General features: G+C 43.8%; 2 protein-coding genes across 3 annotated transcripts in view; one reads left to right on the top strand and one right to left on the bottom strand.

The window, feature by feature from the left end:
• Nucleotides 1-537: 537 nt before the first annotated feature.
• Nucleotides 538-4,487, top strand: fam151a (family with sequence similarity 151 member A). Its single transcript, XM_070448938.1, has 8 exons — nt 538-789; nt 1,095-1,241; nt 1,532-1,681; nt 1,889-2,051; nt 2,348-2,572; nt 2,704-2,843; nt 3,214-3,348; nt 3,519-4,487. Exons 1-8 carry the CDS (start codon nt 591-593, stop codon nt 4,139-4,141), a joined length of 1,782 nt encoding a protein of 593 aa, XP_070305039.1. The 5' UTR covers nt 538-590; the 3' UTR covers nt 4,142-4,487.
• LOC111979170 (acyl-coenzyme A thioesterase 11) overlaps nt 4,411-13,252 on the bottom strand; it is a 22,510-nt gene continuing 13,668 nt past the window's right edge. Inside the window, exons 3-16 of one of the 2 annotated variants that reach the window (XM_024009517.2) lie at nt 11,083-11,152; nt 10,800-10,860; nt 10,565-10,666; nt 10,180-10,315; nt 8,114-8,267; nt 7,353-7,472; nt 6,962-7,100; nt 6,706-6,761; nt 6,530-6,596; nt 6,050-6,133; nt 5,726-5,859; nt 5,400-5,564; nt 5,195-5,321; nt 4,411-5,058 (exon numbers count right to left, since the gene is read on the bottom strand). In XM_024009517.2, coding sequence (XP_023865285.1) covers nt 4,879-5,058; nt 5,195-5,321; nt 5,400-5,564; nt 5,726-5,859; nt 6,050-6,133; nt 6,530-6,596; nt 6,706-6,761; nt 6,962-7,100; nt 7,353-7,472; nt 8,114-8,267; nt 10,180-10,315; nt 10,565-10,666; nt 10,800-10,860; nt 11,083-11,152 — 1,595 coding nt within the window. In that variant the 3' untranslated portion in view covers nt 4,411-4,878. The remainder of the gene's footprint in view (nt 5,059-5,194; nt 5,322-5,399; nt 5,565-5,725; nt 5,860-6,049; nt 6,134-6,529; nt 6,597-6,705; nt 6,762-6,961; nt 7,101-7,352; nt 7,473-8,113; nt 8,268-10,179; nt 10,316-10,564; nt 10,667-10,799; nt 10,861-11,082; nt 11,153-13,252) is intronic. The other variant, XM_024009518.2, reaches the window with a different exon arrangement.

Consider the following 13,252-nt stretch of genomic DNA (forward strand, 5'->3'; position numbering starts at 1 on the left):
ACTAGTCCAGTTAGAAACGTACATTTTCGTTTTACGTTGCAAAATATTTTACGTTGAAAAAGTGTTCTGTTGCATGCCATAATAAACACAACCCTGTTGTCTGGACAATAACAATGATGTTCTGATAATGTGACATTAGAATACGATGTGCTGGACAATCAACTCCATATCACACCTGTAGTTATCAATAAATATCTTCAGATAAAAGTGTATAAATAATTAATCCATCAGTTTGAGAAATTTATTTGGTTATAAATCATTAGGCCACCACACGTTTATCTTCTAAGTTCATCCTTGACCCGTGAAAAAACAATAGGCTAGTTCTCTCGGAATCCAAGGGTAGAGAGTCATAAGAATGAGATGAGAGAGGTGAGATAGTGCTCTGTATTCTCTTTATCTGCTCTGTGAAATCACTGTGATCTCTGGTCCATAGATAACACACACACACACACACACACACACACACACACACACACACGTGTTCACTCATTATAAAACACTACACTTTCTCTCACTCGACAACAGTCCAACAGTCCTTGTCTGCCTGTCTGCACTGAATCTGACTGCACTTGTCACAGCTTTGAGATCTCATGGAGGAGGAAAAGACAGAGAAAATGTATGAAGAAGGAAAGAAGAAAGAGAAAGAGGAAGAAGAGAATGAAGACCTGAGGAGATATTGTCGATACTTTACTAAAGAACAGTTGATCATGCTGTGTGTCTGTGTTGCTCTGCTTGTGCTACTTCTGGTCATCATCATCACCTCTGTTCTCCTGACTCAAAATGGAGGTAAATATCTCTCTCAAAAAAAAATGCAATCAACAGTTATTGATGATCCCAGAATATAAATCTGATCCCAGAATATAAATTAATCAGCATAATAATCCATTGAAATATATAATCTGTTGATCTTAACACTTTCAATATTTTTTTWAATAATGTTGAAATGGCGTTTGTATCTACTGTAACCCATGTTACGCCTTGCTTGTATCTTGATCACTATAACTGCAGTTTCCATATCGATAAGGGCTACAGGTTACGATAGCTAATCATCTGTGACGAGAAGATAATAACTGTTCCTGTGCCTACTGGTAGGGCATCTGAAACGATCCTGCCGTTCCCTACTGATGGAGACATGCTGGACTTCCTCGTCCAAACTGGAGACATCAGGGAGAGAGACGCGCTGTACGCCACCTGGTATCACCGTGCCAACAACAAGTCAGAGATGAACATAGCACTGCAAAGTAATTGTAAAAAATTTAAAAAGATGCATTGTTCTCGGGAATTCTATGAATTCTATGTAACCTTAGCAGGTATGGTACAGAAAGTGTCAACATTAAGTCTACATTTGATAGTATACAGAGGGGATTTGCAGTAGCATTCACTTAGGACACACCGTAGCAAAACGTTTCCCAATGGAAAATGAAAAAGAGTGTTTCTTATTGGACACGTTCAGGTAGTCCCTCCCTGTTTCAATCCGTTTTAATCTGTTTGTTGGCTAGTGAACACAACCCTGTTCTGTCCCCCTCTCTAGGTTCTATCATGGTTCTGGAGGCTGATGTGACTGTGCAGGGATACGCTACGGTCAACGTGACCACTATCCCCATCATGGCTCATCCTCCTGCTGTCTACAGTGACAACACTCTGGACCAGTGGCTGGAAGCCGTGCTCCAGTCAAAGAAAGGTATCAAACCTAGCAATACGACTTAAGATATCAATTCAACTCTAAATATCAGTTAGAGCCTAGTGAAACAGTTTCTTCTGGTCCTTTAGTACCAATCTATAAAGTCAATCAATTATCCAAAAGGATCTAAGCTATGCATAATCACATGAAATCTGATGTACTTTCGTATTACGTACAACATGTCTGTAATACAACTGACTCGTTCAGGCATAAAGCTGGACTTTAAATGCATCCAGGCGGTGACTCCCTCTCTGGGCATCCTGAGCATGAAGAACCAGACTAAAGGCATCAACCGGCCGGTGTGGCTGAACGCTGACATCCTCCCTGGGCCAAACGTCCCAGCCTTCTGGCCTGTCATCGACGGACCTGAGTGAGTAACAAGGAAAGAGCAATCGTATTAGCCAAATCCCAGACCTGTATGTTTTGCTTTATACTTCAGCAAACTAATTTTACAATACAGATCTCGTATAAGCAGGATGGATTGCCAAGTACAATTTAGTTTCAACCTTTTCTTTCACAATAATCATGACCAGATAGATTTTTCTTATTCAATTTAAGGTACCAGTGCTTTATTACATGTCACTGTCTGACTTGGAGATCTAACAGGATTTCAGAGTTTGAATCAGTCTCATACTAATTATACCCAACTTTCCTGTCTCCATGCAGGTTCTTGGCAATGATCCATCAGAGTTTTCCAGACGTGACCATCTCTCCTGGATGGGCAGTTCTGTATCTGCCCCAGTTCCCAAACGTCACCTACACACAGGCCATGGTGGAGGACATGTACGCCATCATCAAAAATGTCCCTCAGACAGTCACCTTCCCCATCCACGCGCTCATGGCCAAGAACGGATGGCCTCACATCAGCTGGTTACTCAGCCAGTCACCAAAGTAACTAGAACAGCTAGTCCCTATACAGTAATTGATCTAGTCGTGACTTTCATATCTTCCAATCACACTGATGAAGGTTACACTTGTCTGAATGGTGGACAATGAGATAAGCTGTCTGTCCCTGTGTACAGGTTCAGTCTGACTCTGTGGCAGAGCCAGGAAAAGAACCCCAGTGTGAATGACCTGCTGTTCGTCAGAGACAACACAAACCCTAAGCGGGTCTACTATGACATCTATGAACCTGTCCTGTCCCAATTTAAAGAAGCTGCCAGTAAGTCAAACCCCGTGAAACTCTCCTCTGAGACGCCCAGACATTTCAAAATGTTGTTGTAGCTCTGAACTAGTTAACCCGATTCAGGATTAGTTGACATGTTGTGCTAGCTGTGCTAGCTCTGGAATAGATCAAACACATGGAACAGCTGGGGTTCCCTGAGGAGAGTTTTGAGAACCATCTGTGACTTCTGTACAGTCATACGAATCATTATCATTAGCTTATTCATTATTAGTATTACCATTCTACATTCCTGTCTTGAAAATGTATTTCAAAATAATTCTCGACAACTCGTAAAACCAAATGGTATTTCCAACCAGTCCATCCTGATATTAATGCAAACAGGACTGAGTTGTTTGTGTGATTGTAGAGCAAAGAGATCGGCAGAGGAGGTTCTACCCTGGAGGAGACCTGATTGACTATTTCCAGCCGAAATATAGAGATGGCTTGTACATCCAGTGGAACACAGTCACAGACAGAGCCTCACTGCTTTCTCTGCTGTCAGGTAGGAGTGATGATGAAGGGTGGGGGTGTAACCAAAATGGCAACCTTAGAATTGCAATGATAGGTTTTATACAGATATTTTTCTTTTTTGTTCAGTGACATTCATACTGTCTAGAGTTGAATATTGAATACAGCGGTCAAATCTCCTGATGGATTCATAATCTGTTGCAGACAGTGCCAGTGGCATGCTCATCATTCCAGTAGGATCTGGTTCCGCCCAGCCTGGGGTCCCAGTGGTGGAGGGCTCCCGTCCAGAGTTCCTTCTCCAGGACTCCCTGAACCTGGTTCTGGCCTCTCCAAAACCCTTTGGTATCTACTTAAGGATCCAGTCCCAGAGCCAGCTGGAACCCTCTCTCCGCCTCCTCAGCTCAGCTTACCACAGCGACCTCCTGTACCGCCCCGTCTGGGTCAACATGGCTCTGTCCCATGGAGCCTTCCAGACCCAGGGCTACATCTCTGGGAGGGAGTTCCTCCACACAGTCAACCAGGTGTTCCCCTATGTGACCCTGGCCCCCAGCTGGCCTCTTGAAGTCCTGAGGGAGGGGTATAACAGGGCCATGGTGGATGACATGGAGGTTTTACTGAAGGGGGCGTGGCAGGCTGTGTCCCTGCAGGTGAGGGCGGAGCCACTGGGGAGATCTGTCGAGGGACAGAGGAGGATTCGGGAGGTGCAGTCACGGTACTCACTTACAGTGGAGACCGGGATAGAAAGTGGGATTGATGAGGCAGGACCACAGGCAATCATGGCCAACCTCTCTGGGAGCAAAGACAGAAGCTTGTTTTTTTATAACTGAGAACTACTGGTCTAAGATGTGAAGACATGATCACCTCTTAAATTAGTTACATTTTCATCTAATCTTTTGTTGTATTTAAAGTAAATGAAAAACAACCATTCAATTTAATTGTAATATATTTATTGTAAAATTGTTAGCAATAATTTTGTACAATCATCTTTGTAATTTCAATTGTTATATATATATATATATATATAAAACTTTAATGCCTGTAGTTTAAGATATGATATTCTTATCTTATGTGTAACTTGGCTGAAACATTTGAATGCCTCGTCATAAAAAACATCATGAAACATATCTGACATCAAATGCAGTGTTACTTTCTGTATTCTGACCCTTTATAAAACAATACAGAGCTCTACGCAGTAAAAAAAACATCTCGTTAGTATTCATTCTCTGGAAAACTTAAAATACAATTTACATTTCTGTCTCATATCATTTTCACATGTTATAATTGGAGATGCAAAACATTGTTAAAAACCATCAGTGCCCCCAAAAATGTTTGCTGTAGATGCTCCTCTTTCATTAGCCTGGTCCCAGATATATTTTAAGGTCATTGTCAATGGCCATAGGAGTTGGCAAGACAGCACAAACAGATTTATGAACAGGCTCCTTACATTATTCACTCTAATAAAAGAAGACTTGAACTTCATCACAGCATCTAATGGCAGTCTGTTAAATCCATCAGCACAATACTCATCGAGGGTGAGGTGGTCAGGTGTGGTGAGGATAAGGGGTTACAGTAGTGTACTACTCAGTGTGGAGGGTGGTTGGTCTTTGGGGGTAGGGTTGTCCCTGTTGTCCTGGAGGAAGGTACTACAGGTGCAGAAGGTGCCGTAGAAGCTGGAGGAGAGCCCGGCGATGTCTGTGGAGATGTAGGGCAAGACCTCGGGAGACGCCTGGTTGAAGTAGGAGATCTAGGAGGGCCAAACAGGATAGGAGTTGTCCTCATCATTAAAGTTGCCACCGGTCATGGTCATTTTACCAGTGGTAATTCAAGAGACTACAAACACATTGGGCAAACAATTTGTTACTGGTTGCACACTTTCTTACCTTGGATACAGTGTTGGAGACCTCCATGATGCTGAAGCCGGCACACAGCACCTCCCCTCTGTTGTAGCCCTCTGTAGGAGGGTGTGTGGGTAGAGTGACCGAACGTAGAGCAATAACATAAGGGTCCCTTGAAAAGAGAAAAATCTCTTTCTATCACATTGTCTCTCTATTTTTCTGTTTGTCTGTCTGTCTGTCTGCCACTCACCCGCTGTCACACGGCGGTCTCCTGGAGGCCAGGAGAATGAAGTCCTGGACCATCCCTCCCTGATTGGCTGAAGAGCTGCTACTGACCCCACCCTGGCATATGGAGGGAGTCACCACGCGGTACAGAAAGTCATCGTCGTCCACCCTACGAATCAGCTCACACCTCCTACACAGGGAAAGTCATGAAATCAGGAGAAGACAGTGACACATACTATGCAGTGCGGGAGGCTGCTGTGTATACTCTTGAGGTCTTATACGCCACTTAAGAGAGGGTCCTGTGTTTGTGTGTGGGTGTCGGTCTGTCTGTCTGTGCATACAGATACCCACTCGTAGTTTGGATCCCACTCCACTCTCTTGCTGAGGTCAGAGAGCATCATGAAGGCCCTCTCAGCCGGGACGTCTGCCTCAAACTCAATCTTAAAACTCAACACCTGTTTCTGCTCCAGGGTGTACAGGCTCACCTGTGGGCCAGAGGGGGATTACATAAGCCATGATTAGTCCTGAATTTAACATGAGCCCAGAGTATTTCCTAGTTTGGCACTGTGATCGAGAAAAACTCTGGGCCCTCGTGGCCATAGCCTGTGTCCCACAGTGGCTCCCTATTCATTATGCCTTGTGGATGGCCTAAATAAAAGTCTCAACCCAGCTCACCTTGTTTTTCTCAGAGTTTAACACCCAGTTGTTTCTGGCAGCCAGCATCTTCAAAGCAGACACGTTGTTGTAGCTCAGGTACACCTGCAGCCATTCAAAATACATTCAAGGTTATTGTTCCCATTTGACACTTGTTCACCTTCAAACACAGTAAGCACAATGTGTTAATTGGGAGAGTTAGACATGACATAGCACTTTAGCACTCACGCTATCACCTGGCGATACATTTTATCATTGATTTCAAGGCCCAAGTGATTGGACAGTCCATAAAATCGGCCCATGCATGTATGACCTTTGGTCTTACTCGGGACTAAGATGTGCTAATCATTCTAGATCAATCTTGGATCTTAATCAACATTTTAACTCTAACCTCTGTACTATTCTAAACTGTTTCAACTGCTACGTTGAGTGAGAACCAGAACCAGAACCAGAGGGTGTATTCAGTACTGTTTGATGTTAAGGTCTCTCGTCGTCCTTTACCTGGTTGCTGAGGTCCCACGGTACAGATAAGGGCACCTCAGTCTGCTTGCAGGATATTATGTACTTCCTGAATGGACACACAGATCTGTTACAATATTCTATTGTGTGCACCACACACTTTGCAGGCTACATTGCAGTCACGATTAAAGTTACTCAGGAAGTTTCCTTCTCTTCACCTGTCCAGTCGTATTTTCTTTCTAGCGATGGCCTCCTGATACCGTCTCCTTCCCTCCTTTCAGTGAAAGAGGTTAAATAAGACAGAAGGACCATATTGTGAAATATGTTAGGTATATTATATATATTAGGTATATTATATATATATAATATATTAGGTAGTTACTGTTCATTAACTGATAATAAAAATCTAAATAGGAATGTATAGAATTTTTTATCTAATTTCACAAAAATTTGAATGAGAACTGTTTGACTGACCAGGGGTTCAGGTTGTATTTTTGGCAACGTGCAGGGCTTGCCATCCCTGTCGCAGACCTCAAAGGTCATGAAGGCGCTGTTGATGTGCCTCAGAGGCTCCTCCCCCTGATAGGCCTCTGCACACACACCCACCTCCATGCTGCGACATCACAGGGACACAGCCAATCACATGACCATCTCAGGTCAGCTCAACATTCCAATGTAAGTTAATGACTGAAATTTGAACTTATTCAAGATTAATCAAACAATTACTCAATAAATCAATCAATAATGTGAGCACAAGTTCTCCCGATCCTTATCACCATTGATTTGAAAGACTCAAATACAAAAAACTGTCACAGTCAAACCAATTTATAGCCTTGTTTTATACAGTATATGATCTGAAGCTCACCTGTTCTTGAATGCATTGTTTACGATGGCTTTGAGGACCAGCCGGTCGCCCACGTGTGAGGGACCCCTGAAATGGAACATGTCAATGCTCCGCAGGGTGGGGTGGGCGTTACACAGACGACTGGAGAGGAGTGGAGAGGAGGACGAAGAGGACGAAGAGGAGGAGTGAGAAGAGGGAGCGGAGGAATGAGAGAAGGAGGAGGAAGATGAGGAGGAGGATGTTACAATACTGTGTAATTACATTCTTATCACACTCTGCTTGTGTGGTGTTTTCTGTTCTTGTTTAACAGTGTGTGTGTGTCAAATCTAATTTTATTTGTCACATGCGCCGAATACAACAAGTGTAGACCTTACCGTGAAATGCTTACTTACAAGCCCTTAACCAACAGTGCAGTTCAAGAAAGAGTTAAGAAAATATTAACTAAATAAACTAAGTTAAAAAATGTAATAAAAAAAGTAACAAGAAAATTACATAACAATGACAAGGCTATATACAGGGGGACAGGTACAGAATCAATGTGCGGGGTACAGGTTAGTCAAGGTAATTTGTAAATGACTATGCATAGATAATAACGAGTAGCAGCAGTGTAAAAACAGAGGAGGGCGGTGGGTTTTGGGTCAATGTAAAGTGTGTGGGTGGTGGTTGTGTGGTGTGTGTGTGTGTGTGTGTGTGTGTGTGTGTGTGTGTGTGTGTGTGTGTGTGTGTGTGTGTGTGTGTGTGGTGTGTGTGTGTGTGTGTGTGTGTGTGTGTGTGTGGGGTACCTAGCAGCGATAGTAGCCACGTTCTCCATCCAGGCCATGATCTGTCCTCCGAACGTGTTGACCTGGTGGTTGGCATGAGGAGGGAGAACCAACTCTACACTCTCTACCTGCGTCCTCTCTGCTGGCACCGCCTTCTCAGTCTCCTGGACCTCCACTAACACACACACACAGGTTATTACAGCACCTGTCAGCACACAAACTCAACATTACTTACAGTGCATTTGGAAAGTATTCAGACCCCTTGACTTTTTCCACATTTTGTTACGTTACAGCCTTATTCTAAAATTGATCAAATGTGTTTTTTCCCCTCATCAATCTACACACAATACCCCATAATGACAAAGCAAAACAGGTTTTTAGAAATGTTAGCAAATTTATAAAAAATGGATAACTGAAATATCAGACTTACATAGGTACTCAGACCCTTTACTCAGTACTTTGTTGAAGAACCTTTGGCAGTGATTACAGCCTCAAGTCTTCTTGGGTATGACGCTACAAGCTTTGCACACCTGTATTTGCAGAACCTCTCAAGCTTTGTCAGGTTGGAGAGCGTCGCTGCACAGATATTTTCAGGTCTCTCCAGAGATTTTCGATCGGGTTCAAGTCCGGGCTCTAGCTGGGCCACTCAAGGACATTCAGAAACTTGTCCTGAAGCCACTTCTACATTGTCTTGGCTGTGTGCTTAGGGTCGTTGTCCTGTTGGAAGGTGAACCTTGGCCCCAGTCTTAGGTCCTGAGCGCTCTGGAACAGGTTTTCATCAAGGATCTCTGTACTTTGCTCCGTTCATCTTTCCCTCGATCCTGACTGGTCTCCCAGTCCCTGCCGCTGAAAAACATCCCCACAGCCAGGGATGGTACCAGGTTTCCTCGAGAAGTGACGCTTGGCATTTAGGCCAAAGAGTTCAATCTTGGTTTCATCAGACCAGAGAATCTTGTTTTTCATGGTCTAAGAGGATTTAGGTGTCTTTTGGCAAACTCCAAGCAGGGCTGTCATGTGCCGTTTACTGAGGAGTGGCTTCCGTCTGGCCACTAAACCATAAAGACTTGATTGCTGGAGTGCTGCAGAGATGGTTGTCCTTCTGGAAGGTTCAACCATCTCCTCAGAGGAACTTTAGAACTCTGTCAGAGTGACCATTGGGTTCTTGGTCACCTCCCTGACCATGGTCCTTCTCCCCTGATTGCTCAGTTTGGCCGGGCAGCCAGCTCTAGGAAGTGTCTTGGTGGTTCCAAACTTCTTCCATTTAAGAATGATGGAGGCTACTGTGTTCTTGGGGACCTTCAATGCTGCAGAATTTTTTTGGTACCCTTTCCCATATCTGTGCCTTGACACAAGCCTGTCTCGGAGCTCTACGGACAATTCCTTCAACCTCATTGCTTGTTTTTTGCTCTGACATGCACTGTCAACTGTGGGACCTTATATTGACAGGTGTGTGCCTTTCGAAATCATGTCCAATCAATTTAATTTACCACAGGTGGACTCCAATCAAGTTGTAGAAACATCTCAAGGATGATCAATGGAAACAGGATGCACCTGAGCTCAATTTTGAGTCTTATAGCAAAGGTTCTGAATACTTATGTACATTTTATCTTTATTTAACTAGGCAAGTCAGTTAAGAACAAATTCTTATTTACAATGATGGCTACCAACCCTAACCCGGACGACGCTGGGCCAATTGTATGCCGCTCTATGGGACTCCCAATCACGGCCAGTTGTGATACAGTCTGGAATCGAACTAGGGTCTGTAGTGACGCCTCTAACACTGATATGCAGTGCCTTAGACCACTGCACCACTCGGAAGCAAATAAGCTACTTCTTTTTTTTATTTGTATAAAATTGCAAAAAATTCTAAAAACCTGTTTTCGCTTTGTCATTATGGGGTATTGTGTGTAGATAAAAATACATTATTATAGGCAACTTTAGAACAAGGCTGTAACCTAACAAAATGTGGAAAAAGTCAAAGGGTCTGAATACTTTCCGAATGCACTGTAGCATAAAGTGTCATACACCATTACAGTTCCAATAGTGATGATAGTCCTCTTGCAGAGGTCATTGCCACGGCAACTGACCTTGTTGAAAGGCCCTGTTGGTGAGCAGGTCCTTCATGATGTCAGCGTGGACCAGCCTCATCCTCCTCCTCTCAGCTGCTAGGCTGTGCTCCACCTGCTCCGTCTGGGTACGTGGGACCAATGGACGCAGCTGCACCTGTGGAATGGATAAACGCGCACACACAAAACACACACACAAATGCACGCACGCACGCACTCACGCACACAAACACACGCACRCACACAAATGCACGCACACACACACACCAGGTTATTATAGTACCTGAGAGCATATGCACACACAGTCAACTCAACATTACTCAACATCAACTCTTACACACCATCACACCATCTGTATCCTTTCATTAACGTTGTTCCACACACTATGTTCCCAATCAAATCTCACCTTTCCTCCCGTAGTGCGCTGGGTGACAAATGTGGCAAATGCCTGACACACCCTCCAGTGGCTATCGCTGAACAGGTCCTCACAGTTCACCACGATGCCAACCTTGAGACACACACAAAGCATCACAAAGGATAAAAATCACAGGAATTCAACTATTTGTCCAGCCGGCAATCCATCCGTTAGGATAAACCTATAGGTTGTATTAAGGTGTTATAGGGTTTGAACATGGCCTGACCTCCATGCTAGTGTTGAAAGCTCGGTTGACTTTGGCCTTGATGTTGACCACCTGTCCAACCCTGAAAAACACACACAYCCATTTCCACTAGTGTATGTCAACCACACTAGGCATGGTAAAAATAACAAATCCAGAATCTAAGCTGTGGCTTCAGTTCTTTACTGTATGTCTAATGTGTAAAKGTATACCACCCGGACCAAGGCTTCTTGTCAAAGAACACAAAGTCCAGAACGACTTTGATGACTTATAATAAGGAAGGTGAATCAACAACACAGACACTTACCCAATAGTGTGTTCAAAGTGGATGTCATCGACCGAGGCTGTGACACAAGGACACCCAGCATGCCTTTCAGCTGTGGTGAGTAAGAACACAGTGACTTGTCACTTTCTGTCGTCTAGAGGGTGTATGTACATAGCTACTTCAATTAGCTCGTACCCCTGCATACCGACTCGGTACTGGTATTCCCATTATATAGCCATGTTATTTTTACTCGTTATTGTTATTTTTTATTCACTGTGTATTTATTCCTCGTGTTACTATTTTATTTGAAAAAATAATACATTTACCCCCTTTTTCTCCCCAATTTCGTGATATTACGATCTTGTCTCATTACTGCATCTCCCCAACGGGCTCGGGAGAGGTGAAGGTCGAGCCATGAGTCCTACAAAACATGACCCGCCAAACCGCGCTTCTTAACACCTGCCCACTTAACCCGGAAGCCAGCCGCACCAATGTGTCGGAGGACATTTTCACACCCTGATCTGTTTCACCTTTCTTGTGCTTGCCTTCACCCCCCTCCAGGTGTCACCCATTTTCCCCATTATCCCCTGTGCATTTATACACCAACTACTTTGCAGACAGAGTTCAGTGTGTCAAATCGGAGGGCCTGTTGTCCGGACCTCTGGCAGTCTCTATGGGGGTACCACAGGGTTCAATTCTCGGGCCGACTTTTCTCTGTATATATCAACGACGTGGCTCTTGCTGCGGGTGATTCCCTGATCCACCTCTACGCAGACGCCATCATTCTGTATACATCTGGCCCTTCTTTGGACACTGTGTTAACTAATCTCCAAACGAGCTTACAACACTCCTTCCGTGGCCTCCAACTGCTCTTAAAACGCTAGTAAAACCAAATGCATGCTTTTCAACCGTTCGCTGCCCACACCCGCCCGCCCGACTAGCTTCACTACTCTGGACGGTTCTTACCTAGAATATGTGGACAACTACAAATACCTAGGTGTCTGGCTAGACTGTTAACTCTCCTTCCAGACTCATATCAAACATTTCCAATCCAAAATCAAATCTAGAATCGGCTTTCTATTTCGCAACAAAGACTCCTTCACTCACGCCGCAAAACTTACCCTAGTAAAACTGACTATCCTACCGATCCTCGACTTCGGCGATGTCATTTACAAAATAGCTTCCAATACTCTACTCAGCAAACTAGATGCAGTCTATCACAGTGCCATCCGTTTTGTTACCAAAGCCCCTTATACCACCCACCATTGCGACCTGTATGCTCTAGTCGGCTGGCCCTCGCTACATATTCGTCGCCAGACCCACTGGCTCCAGGTTATCTATAAGTCTATGCTAGGTAAAGCTCCGCCTTATCTCAGCTGACTGGTCCCGATAACAACACCCACCCATAGCACGCGCTCCAGCAGGTATATCTCAGTGGTCATCCCCGAAGCCAACACCTCCTTTGGCCGCCTTTCCTTCCAGTTCTCTGCTGCCAGACTGGAACGAATTGCAAAAATCGCTGAAGCTGGAGACTTATATTTCCCTCACTAACTTTAAACATCAGCTATCTGAGCAGCTAACCGATCACTGCAGCTGTACATAGTCCATCTGTAAATAGCCCACCCAATATTGTTTTTATTTACTTTTCTGCTCTTTTGCACACCAGTATCATTACTTGCACATCATCATCTGCTCATCTATCACTCCAGTGTTAATCTGCTAAATTGTAATTACTTCGCTACTATGGCCTATTTATTGCCTTACCTCCTCATGCCATTTGCACACACTGTATATAGACTTTAATTTTTTCTATTGTGTTGACTGTACGCTTGTTTATTTCATGTAACTCTGTGTTGTTGTTTCTGTCGCACTGCTTTGCTTAATCTTGGCCAGGTCGCAGTTGTAAATGAGAACTTGTTCTCAACTAGCTTACCTGGTTAAATAAAGGTGAAATAAAAAAATACCGTATTTTCTGTTTGTACAGTGGGGAGAACAAGTATTTGATACACTGCCGATTTTGCAGGTTTTCCTACTTACAAAGCATGTAGAGGTCTGTAATTTTTATCATAGGTACACTTCAACTGTGAGAGACGGAATCTAAAACAAAAATCCAGAAAATCACATTGTATGATTTTTAAATAATTAATTTGCATTTTATTGCATGACATAAGTATTTGATCACCTACCAACCAGTAAGAATTCCGGCTCTCAC

The sequence above is a fragment of the Salvelinus sp. IW2-2015 genome, linkage group LG19 (genome assembly GCF_002910315.2).
Source record: "Salvelinus sp. IW2-2015 linkage group LG19, ASM291031v2, whole genome shotgun sequence".
Lineage (NCBI taxonomy): Eukaryota > Metazoa > Chordata > Actinopteri > Salmoniformes > Salmonidae > Salvelinus > Salvelinus sp. IW2-2015.

Bases quoted from the DNA above. Each gene is read 5' to 3' on its own strand.
- fam151a (XM_070448938.1), top strand. From the start codon at position 591: ATGGAGGAGGAAAAGACAGAGAAAATGTATGAAGAAGGAAAGAAGAAA. The intron at 1,682-1,888 runs GTATCAAACCTA...TGACTCGTTCAG, and splicing joins CGTGCTCCAGTCAAAGAAAG to GCATAAAGCTGGACTTTAAA. The intron at 2,052-2,347 runs GTGAGTAACAAG...GTCTCCATGCAG, and splicing joins CCTGTCATCGACGGACCTGA to GTTCTTGGCAATGATCCATC.